Source organism: Onychomys torridus, chromosome 9 (assembly GCF_903995425.1).
Source record: "Onychomys torridus chromosome 9, mOncTor1.1, whole genome shotgun sequence".
NCBI lineage: Eukaryota > Metazoa > Chordata > Mammalia > Rodentia > Cricetidae > Onychomys > Onychomys torridus.
In genome coordinates this window covers 33,152,151-33,175,479 of record NC_050451.1, presented here as the reverse complement: position 1 = coordinate 33,175,479, position 23,329 = coordinate 33,152,151, and the positions used below count along the sequence as shown (strand labels likewise).

At 53.2% G+C, this 23,329-nt stretch overlaps 1 protein-coding gene across 1 annotated transcript; it reads right to left on the bottom strand.

Annotated features, from left to right (window-relative positions):
- Positions 1-14,995: 14,995 nt before the first annotated feature.
- On the bottom strand, positions 14,996-19,516 carry Znf503 (zinc finger protein 503). The gene is made up of 2 exons (XM_036199989.1): positions 18,278-19,516; positions 14,996-17,547 (listed from the first exon to the last, which is right to left on the bottom strand). The coding sequence occupies exons 1-2, from the start codon at positions 18,581-18,583 to the stop codon at positions 15,916-15,918; spliced, it is 1,938 nt and encodes a 645-aa protein (XP_036055882.1). The 5' UTR covers positions 18,584-19,516; the 3' UTR covers positions 14,996-15,915.
- Between the last annotated feature and the right edge of the window lie 3,813 nt (positions 19,517-23,329).

Sequence of the window (23,329 nt, the reverse complement as noted above, 5' to 3'; positions counted from 1 at the left end):
CTGTACTCTTTCCAAGTGGCCCTATTTCCTGGATTTCTATTCCGGTTGGTGTGGCCATGGGTAATGAAGAAACAGGGACCCCCAGGGTTACTGTCTTGCACACTTCCAAGGGGTACCATTGTGAAATGCAACATGTCTGACCGCTGGTGGCAGACCTGAGACCCCCTACTTCTCTCCCGTGATTCAGAAGACACCCCTCTTTTCCACCCTGTTTCTCCTCTTAGCTCCACAAGTGGACAGGAAACCCTGCCATTGTGCCCATTAGAAAGGTGACAGGAGCCAGGCAGTGGTGGCGCACACCTTTAATCCCAGCACTCGGGAGGCAGAAGCAGGTGGATCTCTGTGAGTTCAAGGCCAGCCTGGGCTACAGAGTGAGATCCAGGACAGGCTCCAAAGCTACACAGAGAAACCTTGTCTCGAAAAACCAAAAATAAATAAATAAATAAACAAACAAATAAATAAATAAATAAACAAATAAAAAATAAAAATAAAAATAAAGGGTGACAGGGATTTTGTAGTAGGTGTCTCTATTTCCCAGCAAGCCCTACAGTCCCGAGAGTCTTCAGAGTAAATTTCTTACAGCCATCCTGGCTCCTGCTTCTGTGTCCCTTGTGGAGGGGACCCATCATCTGAGCACCGATATCCATCCCTTCCACACTTCCTCACTGCCTCTGCACAGGCACCATGCCTGCATGGCAGCCCTCCATCCATCCTGGTCACTCAGAGGCCTCGGAAAGTATGCCTGTCAATATAATGCACGGCCTGTTGAGGGGAAGTGACATTTTGAATAGTGGACACTTTCCAGGGAGCATTCATCCTGGGTCAGCCTCATGATAAATAAATACATTTGGCATCTGGAATCAGAAGCCACGTTATACAGATGGAAGTCTTAGACGCACATTCCATGGGCTGGGGTGACATGGTGGAGGCAGGGTGTGAGAGAAATGGGGAGCGAGAAGACCCTGGGGACAGATTTGGGGGCACATTTATTCCCTTTCTTCCTGGCATCTCTAGGGAAGGCAGGAAACAGAAGGAGGGTGCTCCACTCAATACCCAAACCACAAAAGGGTCCCTACTTCCGCTGTTCCTTCCTGTTTCTCACCTGTCCCTGTGCCTCCGCCAAACCCCAGTACCCACCTTAATTACCCATAATAGTGCCCTATACAAAGTATTTATAAGGCTTCCTATGTTTGTCTTCCCGCTCCTATTAATAAAGTCTCGGAATGTAGGGAAGAAATATGGGCGGGTGACAGGGTTTTTAATGGTGCCTCACCTTAAATGCATTTTAAAATATGTAAATCAATAAAAAAATTATTTGTAATAGCAGTCTAAGAGTGCTGGTTAGCCTGGCGCAGAGTGAAATGCATGCCACAAGCCCTATTACCATACATCCTGGGAGCTGTAGTTAGGATTAATCTGTCAAAGGGGATGGTTTAGTGTTGATGAATATGACATGTGACCATTAACGATGTTGATTTTATCTCCCGAGATTAGCATGATTTACTTCGGATGGATAATAATGTCATTTGCTTGATGCAGTAGATCTGTTTACGAGCTGATTAAATTGTAAGGCCTTGCCTCATTTCATGCTATTTGGTTTACAGCTTCATTACCACAATCACAAAAGCTGGGGAAATGTCCCACACTCCATGTCACAATAAATCACCGCTTCACGTTGCCGGGATAGATTTGAGCAGTTCTGCCCAGCACGGACCATTCTTGGCTCCCCACTAATCCATGATCCAGAATACATTAGGGGGGGGGGTCTTTGGGAGCATGAGAGCAAGATGGGGCAGGGATCTGGGTGGATCTCTTTCCCTGAGATGAAGGAAATCCTCAGGTAATTAGCTGTAACAAATTACCTTATTATTTAGACAGTGGAGTGTTTTTGTTGCAAGGGATGATCACCATAAATAGGCAAAAGAGGCAGAAGAGAGCATGGAAACAGATGTCCCTGTCCGCCCATGATCCTTTGTTCTGTGTGAGGAGCTGACAGCAGCCAAGGTGTACGAGGCGCTGTGCCTAGGCACTTGGCCCTGCCTGGCCGTCTTCTTCACCGGATGGAAAAGTGAGTGGAGACCATCAGTCTAGGTACCTGTGGGTGGGAAGTGGGTGATGGACGGCTGCAGCACCACCTGGCATGTGGTGATCCTTTTACTTTGCCCAATCTCACAACCACCAGGTGGTAGTCATTGTCTAGTCTGTGGGGACAGGAAGGAGGATTGTGAGGTAGAAGACAGGGGCATGCATCCCTTTCCAAGCTGCTGATGAGGAAATACAAAGCTCAAGTGAGTGCCCACACGTCTAGAATGTACACAGGGCTTTGAGCTCCTGGCACCTGCTGAGTTTTGCTCTTACTCCACGAGGTTGAGACCATTACTATCATCTTAGGTTGTGGATGGGGAAACTGAGGCCTGGGGGCGATTCGGTCAAGGTCACAGAGCTGGAATTGGAACCCAGGAAGTGGGACTCTAGCACTGTGATGTAGACGATGCTGATGCAGATCTTGCTGCTGGTCTAAAGAGGACGTGTCCTGGGGTTCCAGCTTCTGGCTCTGGGTCTGAGCCTGTTGCCCAGAATGGGTCCTGTTCACTGGACTCAGAGCACAGGGACCAACTCTCCAGGGGGAGCCACAGCACCATCAAGGAGGCTGCAAGGCTGCATTTTCAAGGCGGGCGCTTTAGGAAGAGAAAACAGTTGTCTCAAAGGGTGAAGGTGATTTTTCCACAGAGCTCAGCATCTCTGTAAGACAGCAAGGGGTCCTGGAGAGTAAATGTGACCCCCTGAAGACCCTGCAGAAAAGGGATCGTCCTTCCGAAGGTCTATGTTATTACTCCTGAGCCTGAGGGCTGGCTCTCAGGTGTGTGCATCATGCAGCCTGAACCCAGAACCCATCATTGTCCCCTAGGACAGAGGTCAGCCACCCGGATCTGTGTTGATGGCCACTCTCTCTGCAGCTCAGACCCCAGTATTTCCTGAGTTCTGTGCAACTCCTTGTCACACACCTTCCCAGGCAATCTCAGTCACTTTGTGCCACAGCCACCCAGTTTCCCGACCTCTTGGTCACTTACTTGGCTCTTTGGTCATTAACTGAACAGCCATGCACAAGCCTGGGCTCTTGGCTGGGTGGGTATTCAGCAACTTAATCACCCTGTATCTCACCGGCTCTTCTCATGTGTCAGCGATTCCTTGAACATGTACTCTGTGTCCCCTCCCCACCTTGGACTCAGGGTTGCTGGGGATAAAGATCTTGGAGGTGGCAGCCTCATCCTCAGTCCATCAGGCTGCTTAATTGATCGACCAGCCAATCCACACACGTTAGCTGTTTGACTAGCTGCCTCCCTTTCACCCTGGCGGCGCTAGTCCTAACTCTGATCTAGGCTTCAGAGGGTGTGGGAGACCCTAAAGATTCCAGGAGGGGGCGCCTTTGAGCTGTGATGGAAGGCTGCAGCTTAGGACTCCTCTGGTTCCTCTCCTGGCTTCTTCCAAAGAGGCCTCTGTTCAGGCCTTCTGAGATGTGGGGTGGGGACACATGGTGTCTGCTCCCACGAACGCTGAGGTCCCTGTGTCTTAGACTCTCTACCCTCTCTTGATGATAGTGAAGGCACATTCTCAACTCACAAATAATCTCTCTCTCTCTCTCTCTCTCTCTCTCTCTCTCTCTCTCACACACACACACACACACACACACACACACACACACACACACTGTTACTTGGGTCTGTCTTAAGGCAAGCACGCCCTCCCACTGCAGCCAAGCTCCATACACATATACTATTGCCACACCCACCCAAAGACCCAGGGATTCCAGAACCCAGTTTTCTTTGACATCTTCCCTTGTACTGAATGCCTACACAGCCACCCCCACATCCCAGCACCCCAGTAATGCTTTGGCTATATAACCCTACATGGCTCCCCATAGCTCCTGCTGAGTGCGTTCTCCAAGTCAAAGGAAACTTGAGGCTCAGCAATTTTATCTCCATCGACTGTGATGCCTCCACTACCCTCCCATTTCTAGTCTTCTGGGCTGTCATCACTTCACCTCTCTAAGTCTGACATCTCTTCCTCACATAGCATCTTGAATGAAAGTCAAGTGTGCTTCTGGGAGCACAAAGACCTTGAAGTCTTTGGTGCCCAGCATCCCTGATCCCTGCCTCCTGACTAGCCCTCTTGGCTCCTGGGGGTGGAGATAGATGTCTGGGATTAGCGGGGGCCATCCAAGTACCCCAGGTGGGTCAAAGCAATGAAGTGGAGTGGGAAGCTAGGAACTCAGCAACAGTATGGTAGAACTGCTGGAATGGGGAGAGCAGGATGGAGACAGGCAAGGGTCTACAGTGGGTAGACTCTCTCTTCTCTGTGGGTTGGAGTGGTTTCTTGAGTGGGAAATGAGATTCCGGGCTCTGACAGTTATCTGTTGCTACAAGTAAAGGCCCTCAGGTCTCAGGACTTTAAAACACAAACATTTATTTTGTTTTTTAATCTCCAGTTGGGCTGTGGCATTGTAGGGAAGGTTTGGCTCCCCCTCAGTTCTACTCAGGGTCAGGAGGCATGGCCCCAAAGCAGGGAAGGAATGGCTAGGGTCTTCTTTACTCTGGTTTGGCAGTAAATGGGGCCTTGCCAGGTAGACTCCCCACATGTATGCTGGATGTCTTCACAGTGTGATGACTGGGGTGAGGCGAGAGGGTACATGGACACATGGATGGTGCCTTGTAGGTTGGAGTACAAGCAGCGAGAGGCCCTTCTGCTTCACACTCAGCCTTAGTTCCACTTCCTTCCGTCTCTGGGGGCAGAGCACCCTCACCCACCTTCAGCTCTCTCTTCCCCGTGGTTCTCAAGTGCACATCTCCAGTTTCGACCTCACGCAGGTATCAGAAACTCAACCCATCCGCACCAAGCACAGGGACTCATGTCTGGAAGGAATCTCAACGCAAGAGAAGTCGAGGCAGGAGGATTCCAGTGAGTTTAAGGCCAGTTTGAGCTATGTAGTGGATTCTACTCCAGCTGGGGATACAGGGTGAGACCTTGTCTCAAAATATCACTATCAGGGCTGGAGACATGGCCCAGCAGTAAAAAGTGCATACTGAAAACAAGCAAGTAAACAAACAAACCTCCTTTCTAAAGCCGGGCGGTGGTGGCGCACGCCTGTAATCCCAGCACTCAGGAGGCAGAGGCAGGCGGATCTCTGTAAGTTCGAGGCCAGCCTAGGCTACCAAGTGAGTTCCAGGAAAAGGTGCAAAGCTATATAGGGAAACCCTGTCTCAAAGAAAAAAACAACTGCATACTGCCTTTGCAGAGGACTTTAGTTCAGTCCTCAGCATCCACACTGGCTGCTCACACCCACCTATAACTTCAGCTCCACATACATCATCACCAGAGGGAGGAACTGGGCTGATGTGAGTAGCTGTGCCTGGGGGGGGGGGGCTCTTGATTCCCATGGTAATGTGGCCTTTGCTTTCTCTCCAGCTACTGTCCTTACTCCTCCTCACTTTCTCCCAGAACTATCTTCTCTTTGCTTGCTCTGGTTTCTGACTGGGACCAGTCACATCTTCTCTCTGAGCCACTGGAACTCCGGAAGTTGGCGCCTGTCTCCCACCTCCCACCATCCTGTCCCAGTTTCTCATTCCCCTGCTCAAGAGCTATTGATGGCTCCCTAGTGCCTCTCGAAGGATGGGGCCCCATCTGTCCTGCCGCTTTGGCTTAGGTACCACTGGCCCTTTCTCCTTGTTTCTCGTATCCTGACTTTCTGCCCATCAAATGCCTGCTCATCGTTGAAGCTGCCACCTCTCTGATGATGTCCACAACTTTCTGCTAGGATGAATGCTGGACTTGTCCTTGTCACACCGATGACACAGCCTGCCTGAGGCAACAGCTGTTTCTGAAACCACAGCACTGGAGAGTGAGCTATTTGAGGACTGAGACCACGTCTTGGCCATTTTCTCACTGCCTCCATGCCGAAGACAAGGCTATGTACACAGCAGGTGCTCAATACAGGATTTCCAGTGGACACTCACTGTCCAGGACTGGAGACTCAGCACTCTGCTAGGCTCTAGCCTTCCCATAGGCATGCAAGTGGTCTTTCTTCTTGGCTTATAGAAAGCCCCAGGGAGGTACCCTTCCCACCCACACCTTCTGCATCTGGAGCATCCCCAGGGAGGTACCCTTCCCACACCTTCTGCATCTGGAGCATCCCCAGAAAGGTTCCCTTCCCACACCTTCTGCACCTGGAGCAGCATCTCCTGACATTATGTAGGCTTCAGGGCATAGAACCTGTGAGTAGAAGAAAAGACACTTTTTTAAAATTTTTATTTTTATTTCATGTGTATTAGTGTTTTGCCTACATGTATGTCTGTATGAGGGTGTCAGACCCCCTGGAACTGGAGTTACAGACAGTTGTGAGCTGCCATGTGGGTGCTGGGACTTGAACTCAGGCCCATGCTCTTAACCACTGAGCCATCTCTCCAGGCCCCAGAACAGACTTATAGAAAGAACTGTAGGGTAAGGCTCAGTTGCTTTTCATCTTAGCCCTAACATTTATTGGCTGTGTGACTTCAGGCATGTTACTTAACCTCTCTGTACCTCAGTTTCTCTCTTATTATAGTGCATCTCTTCTAGGGAGCTTGTGGGAGTTGGAAAGACAACAGGCATTTCATATCATGCCTACTGTGAAGAAAGTACTTATTCAGTGGCAATAAACATTCTGATCTTATTTCTCCCTAGTGCGGTAGGAAGATCCCAGGGCAGGCTGCATTCTAGGCATGGCCCACTGGAGTCCTTGCTGGAGGGCACAAAGTCCGAGGTCTATCGTCACACTGCCCCTTCCTCCACCTCCCCTAGGCAATTTTCCGGGTGGATCCAGAGGGCGCAGGGGAGGAGGGAGAGAGGGGCTGGGTTAAATTAGAGTTGGGCAGTCCGTATCAATAGCCAAGGGTCCAGTGTCGGGGGCACAGAGCAGGCTGCAGGACCTCCATGTAGCTGAGGGCTTACCGCCGCGCTAGCTGGGCGGCCAGAGTCACCCTGCAGGGCGTGGTCTAGAACCGGGTGAGAGGAGGGGTACCACAGTTAGAGACGGAGGCCACCCACTCCCTGAATGGTCACTCAGTGAGTTCCTGGCAGCAGACTCATGTCTTCCTTGCTAGCAGGGAGGTGACCTCTGCTTCCACGGAATGGCCCTGGGGCACATTGGTTTAAAAAAAAAAAAAAAAAAAAAAAGCCGGGTCGTGGTGTCGCACACCTGTAATCCCAGCACTCGGGAGGCAGAGGCAGGTGGATCTCTGTGAGTTCGAGACCAGCCTGGTCTACAGAGCGAGTTCCAGGACAGGCTCCAAAGCTACACAGAGAAACCCTGTCTTGAAACAAACAAACAAACAGTCCAGAAAATTGCTCTCTGGGAAACAAATGTTTTTGTTTTGTATTATAGCGTTTGGTCGACTGTCTCAGTGTAAACACTCCTAGCCTGATCAAGCTATCAACGTAACAGGGCTGAGTGAGGCGTGGGGAAAGATGGGCCCAGTCAGTCTGCACTTGGGCCAGCAAAGCTGATTCTGGCACAGCAGTGGGTGGGGACTGACCTCCAGGTTTGGGGAAAAGGCTAGCCTGCGGCTCCCACCTAGGGAGAAGGAAAGGCCAGTTACTTATTTCTGTTAGCCACAGAGAAGATTTGAAATATCCTCATGGTCATAATTCAGAAAGGGAAAACCTAGAATTCCTTGGGGGGGATTGTCTAGGCTTGCCTTTTTTTTTTTTTCTCTATTGAAATAGTGGATTTTCTTCAAGACTGAGACCATGCATTTACTTATTTGTTCCTTTTTAAAGTGCCTGAGATTGAACCCATGGCATTGAAAATACTAAGTGTTCTATCACAGAGTCTCTAATCCAGAATTTTAAATCTGTAGGCCCAGGAATTAACTAGAATTATTCCTGGACACATGCCCTCCTTTCTAGGAAAAGGGGCCATGGCACATCTGAGGTTCTTTAAAAATGGCTGCAGGTTTTCAAACTACTCTTAACCCCCTCAAAGGCTTTGAGTCCCTGGCGTGGAGACGTGTAGAGTCTCCACTCCACAGGAACCACTGCGAGATTCTGTAAGAGAGGAAGGGATTAGAGAGTATAAGAACAGCCAGGTGGTGGCGGTGCATGCCTTTAGTCCCAGCACTCGGGAGGCAGAGGCAAGTGGATCTCTGTCTGGACTACAGAGTGAGTTCCAGGAAAGGCACAAAGTTACACAGAGAAACCCTGTCTCAAAAAACCAGAAAAAGAAAGAAAGATAGATCGATCTATCTATCTATCTATCTATCTAGAAGGAAGAAAAGAAAGAAAGAAAGGAAGGAAGGAAGGAAGGAAGGAAGGAAGGAAGGAAGGAAGGAGGAAGGAAGGAAAGAAAAAGAACAACAACAACAAAAATGTTAGGGGCATCAGACAGCAGCCGAGAGTCCAGTGTGCCCTTCCCTTCTTGACGTCAAATTCTTATACTTCCTTATACTTTCTAATCCTTTCCCACTGTCCCCTCGCAAGGGACTCAGTGGCAGCCTGTCCCTGCTTGTTCCTCAGCCTTATACCTCCTCAGTCTGTGCTGCTCTTTCCCGAGTGGTCCTCCTCTTGCCTCACCCTGGGGGGCCCTGAAGAGGGGCGAGGTGTGTGTGCTCCGTGGACCTCTGTTGGGTGGGTGACTCAAACCACCTGCCTCCCACTGCTGTGACCAGTGCCGCCATCTCTCTCCTAATTGTGTCTTGTTTCCTGAGGTCAGCCCAAAGACGAGTCCGGTGGGCCCATGTGCAGTGGGAGGCTGCCTGTTTGGTTCTTATCCACAATCCGGAGGATGGAGGCAGGGCCTCTAACAATGTCGCTTTTTTTCCACCAATCCAGTTTTTTAGTTTCATTTATTTGTTTATTTTTGTGAGGCTGGAGATCAGCATTAAGGCCTCAAAAATACCCAACAAGCCCTTCACTACGGAATTTTGTCCTTAGCCCTTTTAATTTATATTTTAAGCTTTTTATATGTAAAATTTGTATTTTGCCCGTTGGTCCTGAGCTCCACCTCAGCCAGTTGAGTAGCTGGGATTATAGCCATGTACTCCTCTCCTAGCCTCTTTCTTTACAATTGTTGTTTGTGTGATGTATATGCGTCATATGTATGAGTACAGGTGCACGTGTGCCATGCATGACGGGTGTATAGAGGTCAGAGGATGACCTCGGATGTGGCTTCTTGCCTTCCAACTTATTTGAAACAAGGTCTGTAGTTTACTGCTGTGTACTCCAGGCTAGTGCCTGTGAGCTGTTGGGGATTCTCCCAGACTGCCCCCCCCCCCACCTCACTGTAGGAACACTGGGGTTAGCACCACATCCAGCTTTACATGGTTTCTGGGGACCTGAACTCGGGTCCTTACATTTGGGCCACAAGAGCTTTATCTATGGGGCTATCTCCCAATAATAAGATCCATATATTATGGCACAATGGATGAGTCTCCAGTGGAAGTTTTTATTTTTCTTTCCTTCCTTCCTCTGTGTGTGTATGTGTGTGTGTGTGTGTGTGTGTGTGTGTGTGTGTGCAAAACAACTACATGAAAAGTAGCCACGGAAAGCAAGAGGTGCATGGGAAGAATTAGAGGGAGGAAAAAGAAGGGGGAACATGATGTAAGAATATTTTAATTTCAAGAAGAAAATATATGTATTACAAAAAAGAAAAAAGTGTTTGGCAGTGACCAGGCAGGCAGGAGCTGCAGGAGGCAAGGGGGAGAAGATTAACTTTAATAAGGACCCAGGGAGCTTTCCAAAGGTAGAGTGGAGAGACAGTTTGGCCTGAGGTCAAAAGTACGAGTGTTGAGTTAGTAGCATGAAAAACAGGGTGTGGTGAAGGTCCAGCTTGCACTGCCATGTTACACATGTGTCCTTGCTTGCCTTCTGGCCCCACTTGTGAAGTGGAGAAGGTAGCAGAGAGTATGGAAAATTATGAAGGCCATACTTCCAGGAGCATTAGTGTTCGGGGCAGTGTGCCATTCACCTGTGTACACCCAGCCCTGGGTCACTTTTGGAGATGAACGTCACCATTATGTATGTCTTATTTCTGACCACAGAGCTGTGGAGAAATCCCAGTCAAAGTCAGTCTCCTTATCCCTGGCCGGTGGCCTGTATACCTCTACCCTCACCATTAGGTTACAAGCAGAGCAATGCAAGAGGAAAGAGGAGGTGGGTGGGGAAACCTAGAGGTAAGTATTCAGAGAATTTCCTTTTTTTTTTTTTTTTTTTTTTTAACAGAATCTCACTATGTAGCCCTGATGACCTGGAACTCACTGTGCCGACCAGGCTGGCCTCGAACTCATAGAGACCTGCCCGCCTCTACCTCTTGAGTGTGGAGATTAAAGATGTGGCCACTAGGCCCAGCCTAGTATTGAGAGACTTTTGAGGGGCAGTCTATTATTCACTTTTCTTGTTGCTATGATAAAATACTTGGCAAAAGCCACTTGAGGGAAGAAGGGGTCATGGCGGCTCACAGTCTGAGGGGACACAGTTCATCACGGCAGCAAGATATGGCAGCCACAGCGTTCTCCGTAGTGGTAGAGGAATCTGCCCACATCTGAGCAAACCAGAAAGTAGAGAAAGGTCAGGGAGTGGGGTGCACTATAAACCTCAAGGCCCTCTGCAGTATCTTCCTGTCAGGCCCCACCTCCTGAGAAGATCCCGCCTCCTCTCTAGACAGCACCAGAGGCTGAGCAGGAAGTTCACACATGTGAGCCTGTGCCACTTCACACTTAACACTCTAACAGGGCAGAGAGAGAGGGAGGAAGGCATTCCAGGGAAGGGCTGTGTAATTGGCACCCCTGAGTAGGAGTTTGGGGTCCAGCTAGCAAGCAGAGGGTCTGAACTGTGAGGAACAGTGAGTGACTCAGGATAGATCAGAAGCTGAACCACAACGCTAGGCACCCTGGAGAAGCCACTGAGTCAGAGGGAGCCACAGACAGCTCTTTAGTCTTTACTGAGAGCCACAGTGGGCCAGGGAGGAATTTGGACACTTAACATTTTTTATTATTGTTGCTTTTTTTTTTTCCATGCTGACAATCAAATTCAGGCCTTGCATGTGCTAGGCACAGGCTCTACCACTGAGCTGTTCCCAGCCCTTAAATTCACTATTTTATTTGAAGTTTCTAATAGCCCCCAGTAGGTTGGTGTCCATGTCCCCATTTTACTGATGAGAAAGTGGAGGACAAGAGAAAGTGAATCATAGAATAAAGCCAATGTGGAGCTAAGAGCTCCGCTCGTTCAGGCGATCTTTTCTACTCTAGCATATGGCTGTACGCTGTTCTTACTTTGAGAGTGCGTCCTACCGCCAAGTCAGGCCAGGCTCCAAAGTCGTTTTACAGAAACACCCCACACCCGCTCACTTCCTATCCCACTCCCACCCCAGGCACACTCTGGGATCAGTGCCTCTTGGACCTTTGGATATCCCATGCCAGGGGAGGTGGAGTGCCAGGCTGTGGTCTGGTGGAAATGAATTCACATATTCTGCCTCACAGATGCCAGCCCAGGAGCAGGTTGAAGCCCTGAGTGGAAGTGACTGACATCTGAGGAGATAAAGTTGCAGGTTGTCTGTAGTCATGTCAGTGTATGGGGGTGGGGGTCGGGGAGGACTGGGGAGAGCAGGGAGGAAATTAGACTACCCACGGGTTGACAGTTACTGAGGCTGGATGAGGGTTCACGGGAGTCCATTGCACTGTTCCTCCTAACCTCTGTGTTTGGAAAATCTCCATAGTAAAAACTTAGATAACTCAGAGGATGCCCCTTCCCCAGTACCCCACCCTATACCAGATAAGTCAATCTCTGCTTTAAGGCTTTGTTGTCCTATTTAAAAATCTCTGGTAGGGGCAGCCAAGGTGAGAATCCATTTTCTCCTGCTTACACTCTATTTACACTCTAAAACCTCAAGGTGGAGTCCTGTCCAGCCTCAGCTTCTTCATTTGGAAAATGAAGGTCAAGATTCTAACAACCCCAAGGCGGTGTTGTGAAGGTTAGAGTTTTGAACGGTAACAAATGTGAGGTCACCGCCCACAACAAGGACCCTGACTGGGTCCTTGGGCACCTCCACCAGAGGGACGTGTGTTGGGGAGATTTGAATGGAGAAGACAGCACGGGCTGTTCCTGTGGCCTTACCGTTGGCCTCCTGGACTTTGCCTTAGTAGTTTCTCCATGAAGGTCAAGTAGAGCGACCTGAAGAGGCTCCAGTGGAAGCTGGGCGTGGCGGCGCACGCCCGCCTTTAATCCCAGCACTCGGGAGAGGCAGGTAGATCTGTGTGAGTTTGAGGCCAGCCTGGGTCTATAGAGCGAGTTCCAGGACAGCCGCGAGAAACCCTGCCTCAGACAGAAGAAGAAGAAGAAGAAAAAAAAAAAAAAAAAGGCTGCTGTGGGCTGTCTCCCCGGCCTCTCCCCAAAGGACCCTGGTATCGTGGCTGCTTCAGGCAGGAGATGCTTGCAAAGTGAAGAGCAGGCCGGACAAAAGGGACCTGCTGAAGCCTTGAGAGTGGCAATGGGAGTTTTTCAAGAATCGGAGAGTCCTGGAAAGCCTGTGCCAACCCTTGGGAGATGGGGAAGTGTGAGTGTGAGCTGGAAGCTACAAAGGGTAGGAGAGGAGCAAGGAGATGGTTCGCAGCAAGAAAGGAGTGAGGAGTGACAGGGAGGGAACCCTGAAAGCAGGAGAGGCGAAGGGGCCTGGGATGACGGCCGGTCCGGACTGGCCTGGGTTCCTGGTATTTTCCCGGCTGTTGGGATCCGCAGCGCCGCCTGGTGGACACGCTTGCGGTGCAGGCTCCAGGGGCTGATGGCTGGCGCTGGGCTCGCTCCCTTGCTGCTGAGAGAGGGCTGAGAAGAGGAGGAGGGGACCGCTCCAGGACGCCGCGGGGAGGGGCGTGTGTCTCTCCTGGGAGGCTCGAGAACTGGACCCAACCCGCAACACACACGGACACCCTGCATCCTTTTGCTCTGCGCCGGAGTGACTTGGCCCATCCCACATGTCGGGGAATCCTCCCTGCCCCTAGTCCTGAAGCTCTGGAATTCTGCTGCCTAACTTCTCCGGGAAGAGGGTCTCATTAAAGTTTTTAAGAAGTTTTATTTTGGTTAATAAAATGCCAAGAAGGGGCATGAAGGCCCGAACGTCCCAGTTGTCTTCCCGAAGGTCCCCAGGCTTGAATTCCAGAAATGTTTAGGCCTTCCCTGCTTGAGCGGGTTCTGGCGGGAAAGGCGTAGTGGACCGAAGACCCCTGCCCAGTGCAAGGCCGTGGTGGGAGAAGCTTGTGGGTCCCAGTGCCAGCGGCCTGTGGCTGGTGCTGGTGAGAGGTTAGACAGCGGCCTGGCTTTCAGATCCTATGTCACAGGCCCTGGGATCTGGGCGCTCTGGTGGTATCATCTCCTCCCCAACACACCCGGGGATGGTGAGCCATCGCGTGCTCAAGAGTTCTTGAGAAGCCCAGGCCGGCCTAATGTCTCTCCTCCGGGCCAGAGCGGCAGTAGGGCCGCATTGTTCCTTCTACGGCACCAGCTCCGGTGCCAGGGTCTCAGGCTGCCAGGCTGCACCCTCCGGGGAAGCAGCAGGGAGGCCAGAAAGTCTCTTCACAAAGTCTGCTCCGGCGGCCTTCGGGAGGCGGCCGGGTCCGCGCTGCGTGCCAGCCGGGAAAAGGTCCCGCAGCCGTTAGACTGGTGCTAAGAAGGAGGATGGAAAAAAAAAAAAATCTCAAAAGCCACTAAGTCCTGTGTAAATGGCACCCGGGCCCAGGTGGCTGTTCCACACAAGGCCTAAAGTGGAGGGTAGACTCTGTGCGTGCCCCAGAGGCGACAGAGAGAGCTGGTGCCGAGGGACGACAGAAGCCGGGGGAACCCAGAAAGGCCTGACTCCAGGAGGACGCTCTCTGGGGGTGCGCGCTCTGAGCCGCTACTCTCTGGTCCCAGGATCCCACCGAAGAGCGACCTGGGCCCCGAGTTCCTAACAGCTTTACAGCTCCAGCCAGAGCCTCCTGGTCCGGCTGTGACGGGGCATTCCTGATGCTGTTCCGCCCTTGCGTCTGGCTGCCGGGTCGTGAGGCTCAAATTGCGGAGAAGAGAGAGCTCCGCGGGGATCCACACCCGGATCCTGCCTGCGCGGATGCCCCACAGAACAGCACAGATTTGCTCCCTCGAGGCGGAGCAGGGCCTCCAAAATCTCTGCTCCACGGAGTTTAAAAGGGGCTTCTTCCGGGTTTCTAGTCCGGGAACGCACTCTTGCAACCCCAACTGGGCTACCGCACCCACTGCGGAGCGATCGGACAGGGAAAACCAGCCTCGGTGCAGGCCTGCCACCCGCCCCGACTCCCGCAGGAGGAAGGAGCCACGGGGGAGAGGGGTGGGCAGGGTGTGAAGGGGTTTAAGGTAATTCAAATACCTCTAGATCCAAAAAAAGCAGAATTCACTTTGTTCCGGAGGGACAAGGACAAGGTCCTGCGTGCTCTCTACAGATCAGCAAATGCCTCCCTATCCCCGCTAGTCTATTTGGGCCGCCTGCCCCAAGCCGGGGATGCTTGCAACGAGGAGAGGTGAACAGACAGGCAGTCACGCGTCCCCCGGGGCTCTGGCCCCGCCGGGCGAGTCTCAGCTTGTTCAGCTCTCTGCACAAAACGAAACTCAATCCCCCCCCTCCAAAAAAAACCTTAAAAGAGGAATTTAACAAAAACCAAAGTCTCTATTTTCCCTGCTTTCACTTTTCACAAACAAGCTTCTGAGAGATTTAAATAAAAACGAAATGAGCAATTAGCTAAGGATACTATCTTTCCCATACTGTGGAGTCTCTCTTGAAAAACATTTTCCCCCAAGGCCAACCATTCTGCTGGCCAGCCCTTCTGAAGCCCTAGCCTATTCAAGAAAATCACAACAAAGCTGTAGGAAATTCAGCCACAATCCTGGGCAGAAGGTAGCAGGGAGGTCCCGGGAACCCGCAGCGGCCGAAACCGCTTTAATAAAAGTAAAAAATAAAAAAAAATAATAAGAAGTAAAACCTTTTAATACATCAAATATACGGAATTTTAATCTTTAAAGCGATACATTGTCTATTATTTTAGCACATGACGTAAACCTTGTCCCCTTCTCAGCGGGTGGACTTAAAAATTAAAAATAGTTGTGTTCCTTTTAAAGAACAAAATAAGGCAAATGAGGTTTTGGAATAGAATTGTTTTTCCTTTTTTTTGTTTTCTTCCAGAATACATACAAAAAAATACCCATTCTCTTTCGATGGTATACACCTTAAAAATAATTGCAATTTGAAATCAGAGTTGACAAATTGTGACTTATTTTGTTTCGTCTTTTTTTTTGTAACAAACATGCATGTAAATTTGAGTTTCAATCAGACATTAAATAAGAACGCACAATACAATCATAGCAATTTTAAAGTAACATTAAAGAGAAGACCCTAGTTCTGTAGCGGTTTTGTTTTTATTTATACTCTACAAGGGATGGGAGGGTTTGTTTCCCACATAGTTACCCTCGAGTTTTAATTTTTCCCCTCCTCCTTTTAACCTACGGAGCTCAAACTAAATAATGCACTTTTGAACCACGGGTCCGCTTGGAGCTAACATAAATAAATACCAATGTTCACCGGCGAAGTCCTCAGATGAACACTTTCTCAATTATTTTTCCTTCTTTTTCTATAAAAAGTCAAATGATTTTTTTTTTCAACTTTTATAAAGTTTGGGTGGGGGAGCTAAGGGTGGAGGAACCGGGTTTCCCATCCAGGCTCACTCGGGGCTGTTGTTGGTGGATAGGTAAGATTTAGGCTTTCTTTTCCCTTCCGTAGCCCGGCTCTTCCGCTCCTGCAGGCGTCAGGAACCTCGCCCGGCTCCTGCCCCTCCCTCGGCTCTTCCCCTCCCCCAGCTCCTTTCTCTCCCTCCAAATTCCTCCGGGCCGCCTTCACTGATACCCCAGTGCAGAGGCAGTGGTCAGTCTCTGTCCGTAGAGGGCGTAGGGGGAGTAGTAGGGTCCGGTGGCAGCGGGCACCGGCACTGGGGCGCCGGGCGTGGGGAGCGGGCTCTTGGAATACGGGTGGTAGCGGCTGCTGAGTCCCAGTGCATGGTGGGGGCTGCGCAGTGCCAGGGTCCCCGGGCTGCCTGGTGCGCCCGACGTGGGGATGTGCATGTGACAAGCCATGGCTGCTGCGGCGGCGCTGGCGAGAGACGAAGAACTGGGGTAGCCCGACAGCAGTTTGTCTGTCCCAGGAAAGGCCGTGTGGGTCCGCAAGTGGCTCAGCAGCTCTTCGGACGTGGCGAAACGCTTGTCGCACGGCCCATTAGCTGACACCCAGTTGCAGATGTGGGGGAGCGGGTCGTTAGGGAGCATGAAACCATAGGGGTAGAGGGGGTGGCCGGCCAGGGAGGGTGGTGTGGCGCCCGCAGCGGCGGCAGCGGTCAGTGAGGAGTGCACACCGTGCAGTGGGTGCGTAGGGTACACCAGTGGGTATCCCGATTTGAGCGCTGCCGCTGCAGCGGCCGGGTCGTGCGCGCACGAGGCGCTGGCGGCCGCAGCTCCGGCCAGGTGGCTGGCACAGTGGTAGCTGAGGCAGTATGGGTCCCGGCACAAACTGGCTGTCATCACGGACGGCGGCGACGCCCCGGCCAGGGGACTTGAACCGGCTGGCTTACTGCAGCCAAGGGAGCCGGCTGCGGCCGCCGCCAGCTGAGCCCCTACCAGGCTGCCAGGCTTGGTGGGGTCGAGCGCCACGCCGTGTGGCAGGAACTGGGGTGGGTAGCCAGCGTAGGCCCCAGCCAGGCTGCCTGGGTAGGTCATACCCGCGGGGGGTAGAGGGAACACTGTCTGGCCGGGTTTGTAGGGAGACACGGGAGCTACCAGCCCAGAGCCTAACACGGACGACGAGGTGGGCGCGCTGGGGCCAGAACCGGAGCTGGAGCCAGAAGAGCCGCCGCAGTCTGAGCCTAGAGCCTTGCCCCCTGGACCCCCGTCCGAGTGCTGGTTCACATCCACGTTAATTCCGCCGCCGCAGCTAATCCGCCCGTGTGCCAGCCCCGCAGGTACCCCGTCCGCCGAGGAGCCCCCGGCGCCCTTGCTGCTACCACCGCCGCCAGTTTCCGGATCTTTCTTGTCGTCCTTGCCCTCCGGGCCGCCCCCGGCGGTGGGCAGCATGCCTCCCGGCGAACAGGCCGAGGCGCTGGAGCTGGGACTGCCTGTCCTGGGCGTAAATGGCTGGCAGGTGGCGCTCGGTACCCGGAATCCCGACTTCTCCGCAGAAACACCCCCGCCGCCGCCGCCGCCGCCCCCGCCGCCTCCGCCGCCGCCTCCCGGCTCCTTCTTATCTGAGCCAGGCTTGGAGTAAGGCTTGAAACTCGATTTGTCTTCCACGCCGATGTCGCTCAGTTTCAGGGGGCCCGACTTGGCGTCCTTGTCGCCCCCGGCTCCGCTGCCTGCACCACCCGCGCCGCCCCCGTTGGAGGCGACCGAGGAGAGTTTGGAAGAGGGCGAGGGGTCGGGCTTCCCTATCTGCGAACATGTTTGCGCCAGCAGCGCCAGTGGGCTCTTCTTGGCGTCCAGCTGCGGAATCAGATCGGGGAGGGGGGGTCACACAGAGAAAGAAGGGGAAACCCTTTAGAATTCTGGCTTTAAGGTTCTAACGCCCTCCGTAATAGCCCGCGAAATGCATCTCAACTTTGAGGCGCAATTCAAAGTGGCACCCCGCTCCATATCCACCCGCAAAGATTCTCGTCCTTGGGAAAGATGCCAGATCCCCCGACCGCTCTAGGATCCTTCCTACATTCTTTCAGCACTACTTAGATTTGGAAACAATCTCTTGCTGCAAATGTTTTGGTTTTCATCTCCTTAGACTCAGATCTGTACCCCCTTCCCGGCACACACTCCTTGATTCTAAAGAGCAAGGGCTAGAGCGGTTGGCGCCTCCGAGGCTGTGTAAATATACTAGCTTCTGGATTGCCGGAGGAAGGCGACTTTGGAACAGTCAGTATTCAGGCCCTTGTCCGCCTAGGGGCCGACGGCGGAGAGCTAGGTCCATAGGGGCTTTAATCCAAAAAAGGACAAGTTTGGATGGCTTTGCCCCTTAAAATTTACACCCCATTCCACCTCGTTGCTCTTTCTGACTAAGGGGTGAGGAAACGCTATCCTTTTTCCCCCATCCTGGAGCTGAATCACTCCGACCACCTTCCCCCCCCCCCCCCGGTCGCGCGCCCCAGATCCCATGAGAAAGAAACCCCACAGGAAGGCAGCCCCGGTAGGAGGTCCCAGCTGGACCCTGACAGAAGGTCCTTACCTCGATGGGGCTGACGGGCGTGGAAGGCAGGGGTTGCAGATACTCTGGGTGCAAAATGTGGCCAGTCCGTGCCGTCAGCATCTTCAGCACCTTGATGGGCAGACGGTTAGCCTGGCGCAGGGGGTCAGAAGGGGGCACGGCGTGCACAAAAGGCTTGGTGCTGCCGGCCGAGGACGAGCCTGGGCAGTGGCCGGAGCAATTTCCAGAAAGCGCGCTGGTCCAGGCAGGGTCCGCACTGCCACTACCGCCGCCGCCGCCGCTGTGCTTACTGCTTCTTAGGGCAGAAAGCGAGGGCGCTGTGCTCATGACCCACCCGCGCGCATGGGAGCAGCGGGGGGAGGGCTCCGGGACGCGCGGGGCGGGCTCGGGGCTGCGCGCTCGCCCAGGGAGCGGGAGCAGCTGGAGGAGGAGCTGGCTCGGCGGACGCGGGTGCCCCGCGAGCCTTCTCGGAGCCTGGAGCCAGAAGCGAATAATCCCGGGTGGCCCTCAGGGGAGCCGTGGTGGGGCTGGAGGAGCCGGGTGGACTGCGGGAGTGCCCCCGCGGTGCGCGGTGTCTGCCTCGGGCTGCGCCCTGCGCTACGCTCTCCCGGCCCCGAGCCGGCGCTGCACTCTGCGATGTGAGCCGCTGCTTGTCCAGCCGAGGCTCTGGCGAGGAAACTCACTTCAAAAGCAGCTGCACCGAGGGGGAGATTAAAGCCTTTGCCGCCTTCCAATCAAATGGGAGCCCGAGGTGATTGGAGGGTCAAGGGGATGTGACGCGTCCCGCGCCGCCGCCGCCGCCGCCGCCAGGACTCTCAGAGCTGGTTTTAATGGGCAGCTCCCTCTTTGCCGCCCCTCGGCTTGTCCCCTCCCTCGATTTCGCTACCCGAACGAGATGGACATTTATTCTACGTTTGCCATCTACCGCCTTCCTTCTTTTTCCTCCTCGTCGTTCTTCGTTTTCCCAGCTGGAAAACAAACTGAAACCTTTGGAGGGAGGGAGTGCGTCTGAGTTAACAGACTTCGGGCGTGTGTTGAGAAGAAGCACCGGCGGGAGTGTGGATACCAGCTGAACGGTCAACTCCAGGGACGCATGGGGGTCCTCGCACCGATTTTTTTTTTTTTCTTCAGTAATTGAGACCTCGCGTGGTGCGGCCACCCGGGTAAGGAAAGGTGAAGAGCCGGTGCCGGAGGAAGTCTGCCCGACCGCTTGGATTTCCTGAGATTGTGCAGCAGAGAAACCAGAAGCTAGAAGGGCAATGGAGGCGGTGGCTGCTAGTCCAGGCGACGTGCGCTGGGCTCTCCGCCTTTCTTGGTCACGTGACACCCGAGGATGCTCAGATTGGGGCAGGAGCGGGGGTCACATGTTTCCCCTGTTTCACACTCAGTCCTCCCCATTCTTGCTCTCCTCTGCTACCCTCTCTTTCCCCCCACCCCCCGTTTCTCTGGGCATCTCCACCCCTCCATCAATTGTCAATGTGCCTCGACCGCAATCAATCAGTTATTTGTCAGCTCTTGTCAATCTGCCCGTGATTTATGTCAGCTTTTGTTGCTGATTACAAGGCGGGTGAGACTTGAAGGGAAAAAGAGAGACCGAGAGTGAGACAGAGGAAGGAAGAGACCGAGAAGGAACTGAAGGAGGGCGAGAGAGGAGCAGCCTCCTGGGATGTGTGTGTGTGTGTGTGTGTGTGTGTGTGTGTGTGTGTGTGGAGGAGGGGTGTAAGAAAAAGAATGAACGGGGGAAGAGGCACCCACCGTCAGGAAATTGAAATAGTGAGAGTAAAGTGCGCAGGTGCACCCAGGACGCGGAGTCGGTCGCACTGGCCTGGTGTGTGCGCCTTCCCTCCTCGGGTTGGAGAGACCGACACATCCTCCACCTTGGGGTGCTTTGGTCAATCCGGATCGCAGAGTTCGGGGCTGCTTGGTACCTAAGAACGGCGGTGGAGACGACGTCTAACACGGGAGGTTTCCCGCCTCCCTGACATAGTCCCTCCTGGGCATGTAACTTGAGGATGTCCGGCTGCCGCCCTCGGTAGTGTCCCGACCCCTAACTCAGGAACTACTTTCCAAAGAGCCACACCACCAATGTAGCCCGAGTCCTAGAGGTTACTGATGGGGTAACCCTCCTTAATTCTGTGACCCGGGTTCGTAGCGAGGCTTGAAAAGCTCCAGTGAAGAGGCCTGGCCGTGTGCATAGGCAAACAGGTCTCAGGCTCGCTCTTTTTCTCTCCCCGCTCCTTCGCCACTACTCTCCGCGCGCCATCCCGACAGTCCTGGGAGCCGGGACTCCCCGGGGCTGCTCGACTGAATAAAGTGGACCGTCCAGACAGGACTGACCTGTGCCGGGAGAGGAGAGGGAAGGAACGCGAGAGGGAGGGGCGGCTGCCTGTGAGAACCGGTTCTTCCAGGGAAGCGGAGCGGGACTGCTGCGTTCCCCTCGATTTGCGCCGTCACTCGGGCTGTTTGGAAAGAAGAGGGAGGCGCTGTGCGTGCCGCCTTCTACCTGGATCTGGGTGCATAGTGTATTCACTCCTATGCCGCTGGGCGAATTCTCTGGACTTCCGTAACGTCCGGAGCTAGTTCGAGGGTCACCTCCAGAAACTCGTAGGAAGTAGAAGTGGGTGAGAGGACACACCCCCTTCCTCCGAGGGACTTGGGAGACTTTAAATTTCCCCTCCCCCCCACTTTTCCGCAGAGCTCTTCTTTTGTTGTCAAGTCCTTTTGATAAATGGTGGGGCTGGGAGCGCTGGGAGCCGGGAGCCGATCTGTGCCCAGCACAGGGGCGGGGGCCGAGCCTGGAGACCGGTTTCCGACCGACCGTCGCGCACCCTGATCTGAACCGGGTACTTGCAGGGGTCCGGTTGGGGACTTCCCTTTGGCTTGCTTGCCCTTTCCTCTCCTACCTCCCCGCTCCCCCACCTCCCCCTTTTGTCTCCCACTCCATGAGGGTAACGAGAACTTTCTGGGGGTCGGGGATGAGTTTTAGAATTTTCTCGTAGGTATTCTTTCACGCCATTTTGATTTTATTCCTTAATTCCTTAGGCTGGCAAAGTTAATGAGCTGGTAACTCGATTAATGCTAATTTGGAGAGGAGAGGTGGTTTGTGCTTGGGGCTGGTGTGCGTGCGGGCCTATGCATGTGTCTGTGCGTGTGAGTGTGTGTTAAGAACACCTGCACTCAGGAAGGTTTGTGGTGCCTCGGCGACAGTTGAGGAAGGTAAGTCTGTGAGACCGTGGCAAGATCACACGCAGAGTTGTGAAGGTCCTCTGAATAATCCCTGGAGACAAGAGTCCCAGAGCACAGTTTGCTAGTGGGGCAGCTCCGAACTCTCTGCCGGGCAATGTGTCTGCGGCCATTTGTAGCCTGGGGGTGTTAGTGCCTGACAGTGTCACCGATGGAATGGCTGTGAAGGTGTCACCTCTGGCCAACTACTGTGGTCCCAAATGTAGCAAGCTCGGCCTTGGACTGTCTGCCATTTTGGCCTCTTCGATAGGCCTGGACATCGGAAGCTGGCGCTGTGGAGAGAACTAAGGGTAGCCGGAACGCAAGCCTGGGGCGTCCTCAGAGTGTCCCCTTTCCCCCAATTCCAGTAGTTTTCTTACTGCATTGGGCAGTTCAAGGGAGGCCGCCGCAGCGCTTCAAGCCGGGTGGAACCGTGCAATGGCTCTTGCTCCAAACCGATTCCGTGCGCTCATGGGTATGCGCGGTGTTCCGTGAGCTCCGGCCGGCCGTTGGCTGCCTGCGTTTACTTGGCTCAAAACTCAACTCCGCAGGTCGGATCTCGGGGGGGGGGGGGGGGGCGCCTAGAGGGATCTGCGTTCCTCCGGCTTTGGGGTGGAGGGGGACACCATCTTCCGAGCCCGAGCACTTCTCAAGGGAGGCCAAATCCCTGAAGGCCCGTGCAAGCTATGTAGGTGGGGGGTTATTAATTACTCCAGGCTGGGCCTAATACCTCCAACCCTCTGAGGTGGTAGGCATGGATGTCCTGTGGATTTTATTTGCACACAATGGACATGATTTGTTTTCTCTTAAAAAAAAAAAAAGGGTGTGGGCATGGCAGATATTTGAGGAGGTGGAGGAGAGAAGGCAGAAAGGAAGAGAGCTGAGGAAAAAAGTTTGAAAATGCCTTGAACTATTCACTGTCGAGATGGCTAATCAGTACTGAGGCCGGAGGGCAGGCGGGCCGCCTTTCACCGCCGCTTCCCTTTCATCTCTGGCTCGGCGGAGGCGCTCAATTAAAAGCCTATCAGTTTGTAAGTAAATCAACGCCTATCAGAGTTGTCACATCAAACAAAACGATTATTATTGCAGCCCGCCTCCCCTATTAATCTCCCTCGAAGATAATCCGCCTGACAGGTCAGGCCCGGCGAGCTGGAAAGCCTGGCCCAGAGCGCCCAAAGAGTCCCGGACTGGCATATGCCCCCAGGGGTCTCTGCACCCGGGTTGGGTTCCACACAGCAATCCCCTGCGTCCCCCCCCCCCCCCAAGGGTGAGGGAAAGAGCAAGTTGAGGCCGCTGGACCCAGACCTTCCCGACCAGACTACAATTAGGCCTGAGGTTCCCGGAGCCACTGAGGTGATGGACACACTGGAGCCTAACAGCTTTTCAAACCAGAGAGGTTTGGGGAGGAACGGGACATGTGGCCTCGCTTATTCCTCGGACCTCGCCATGGCCTGCACTCTTCTAGGTTCGCTTCTTTGACTCTGTTTATTTTAAAATTTCCACTCTCTCTTCTCCTTTTTGTTTCCATTAGTTTTTTTTTTTTTTTTTGACTCTCTGAATCTGAACCTTTCATTTATTTCCTCTCTCCTTTCCTTTCTCCGATTTGTCAGGGATTATTTTTTATTGTACCCTCTCAATGTCTAAACCTCTATATGGTAGTCATAGTCTCTGGAGTAGGGCATTCTCAGGGCTCGGGTTATTTCTCCCTCGGCAGGAGTGTGTGCCAGCCACAGGATTTCCTGCCTAAATGCCCCCTGCTTTCTTCTCCAAGCAGGGACTTTTAGAGGCTCTTCACCCTCTTAAGGATTCTGTGCATTTGGGGACAAGGAAGTAATTCAGCCAGTACAGGAT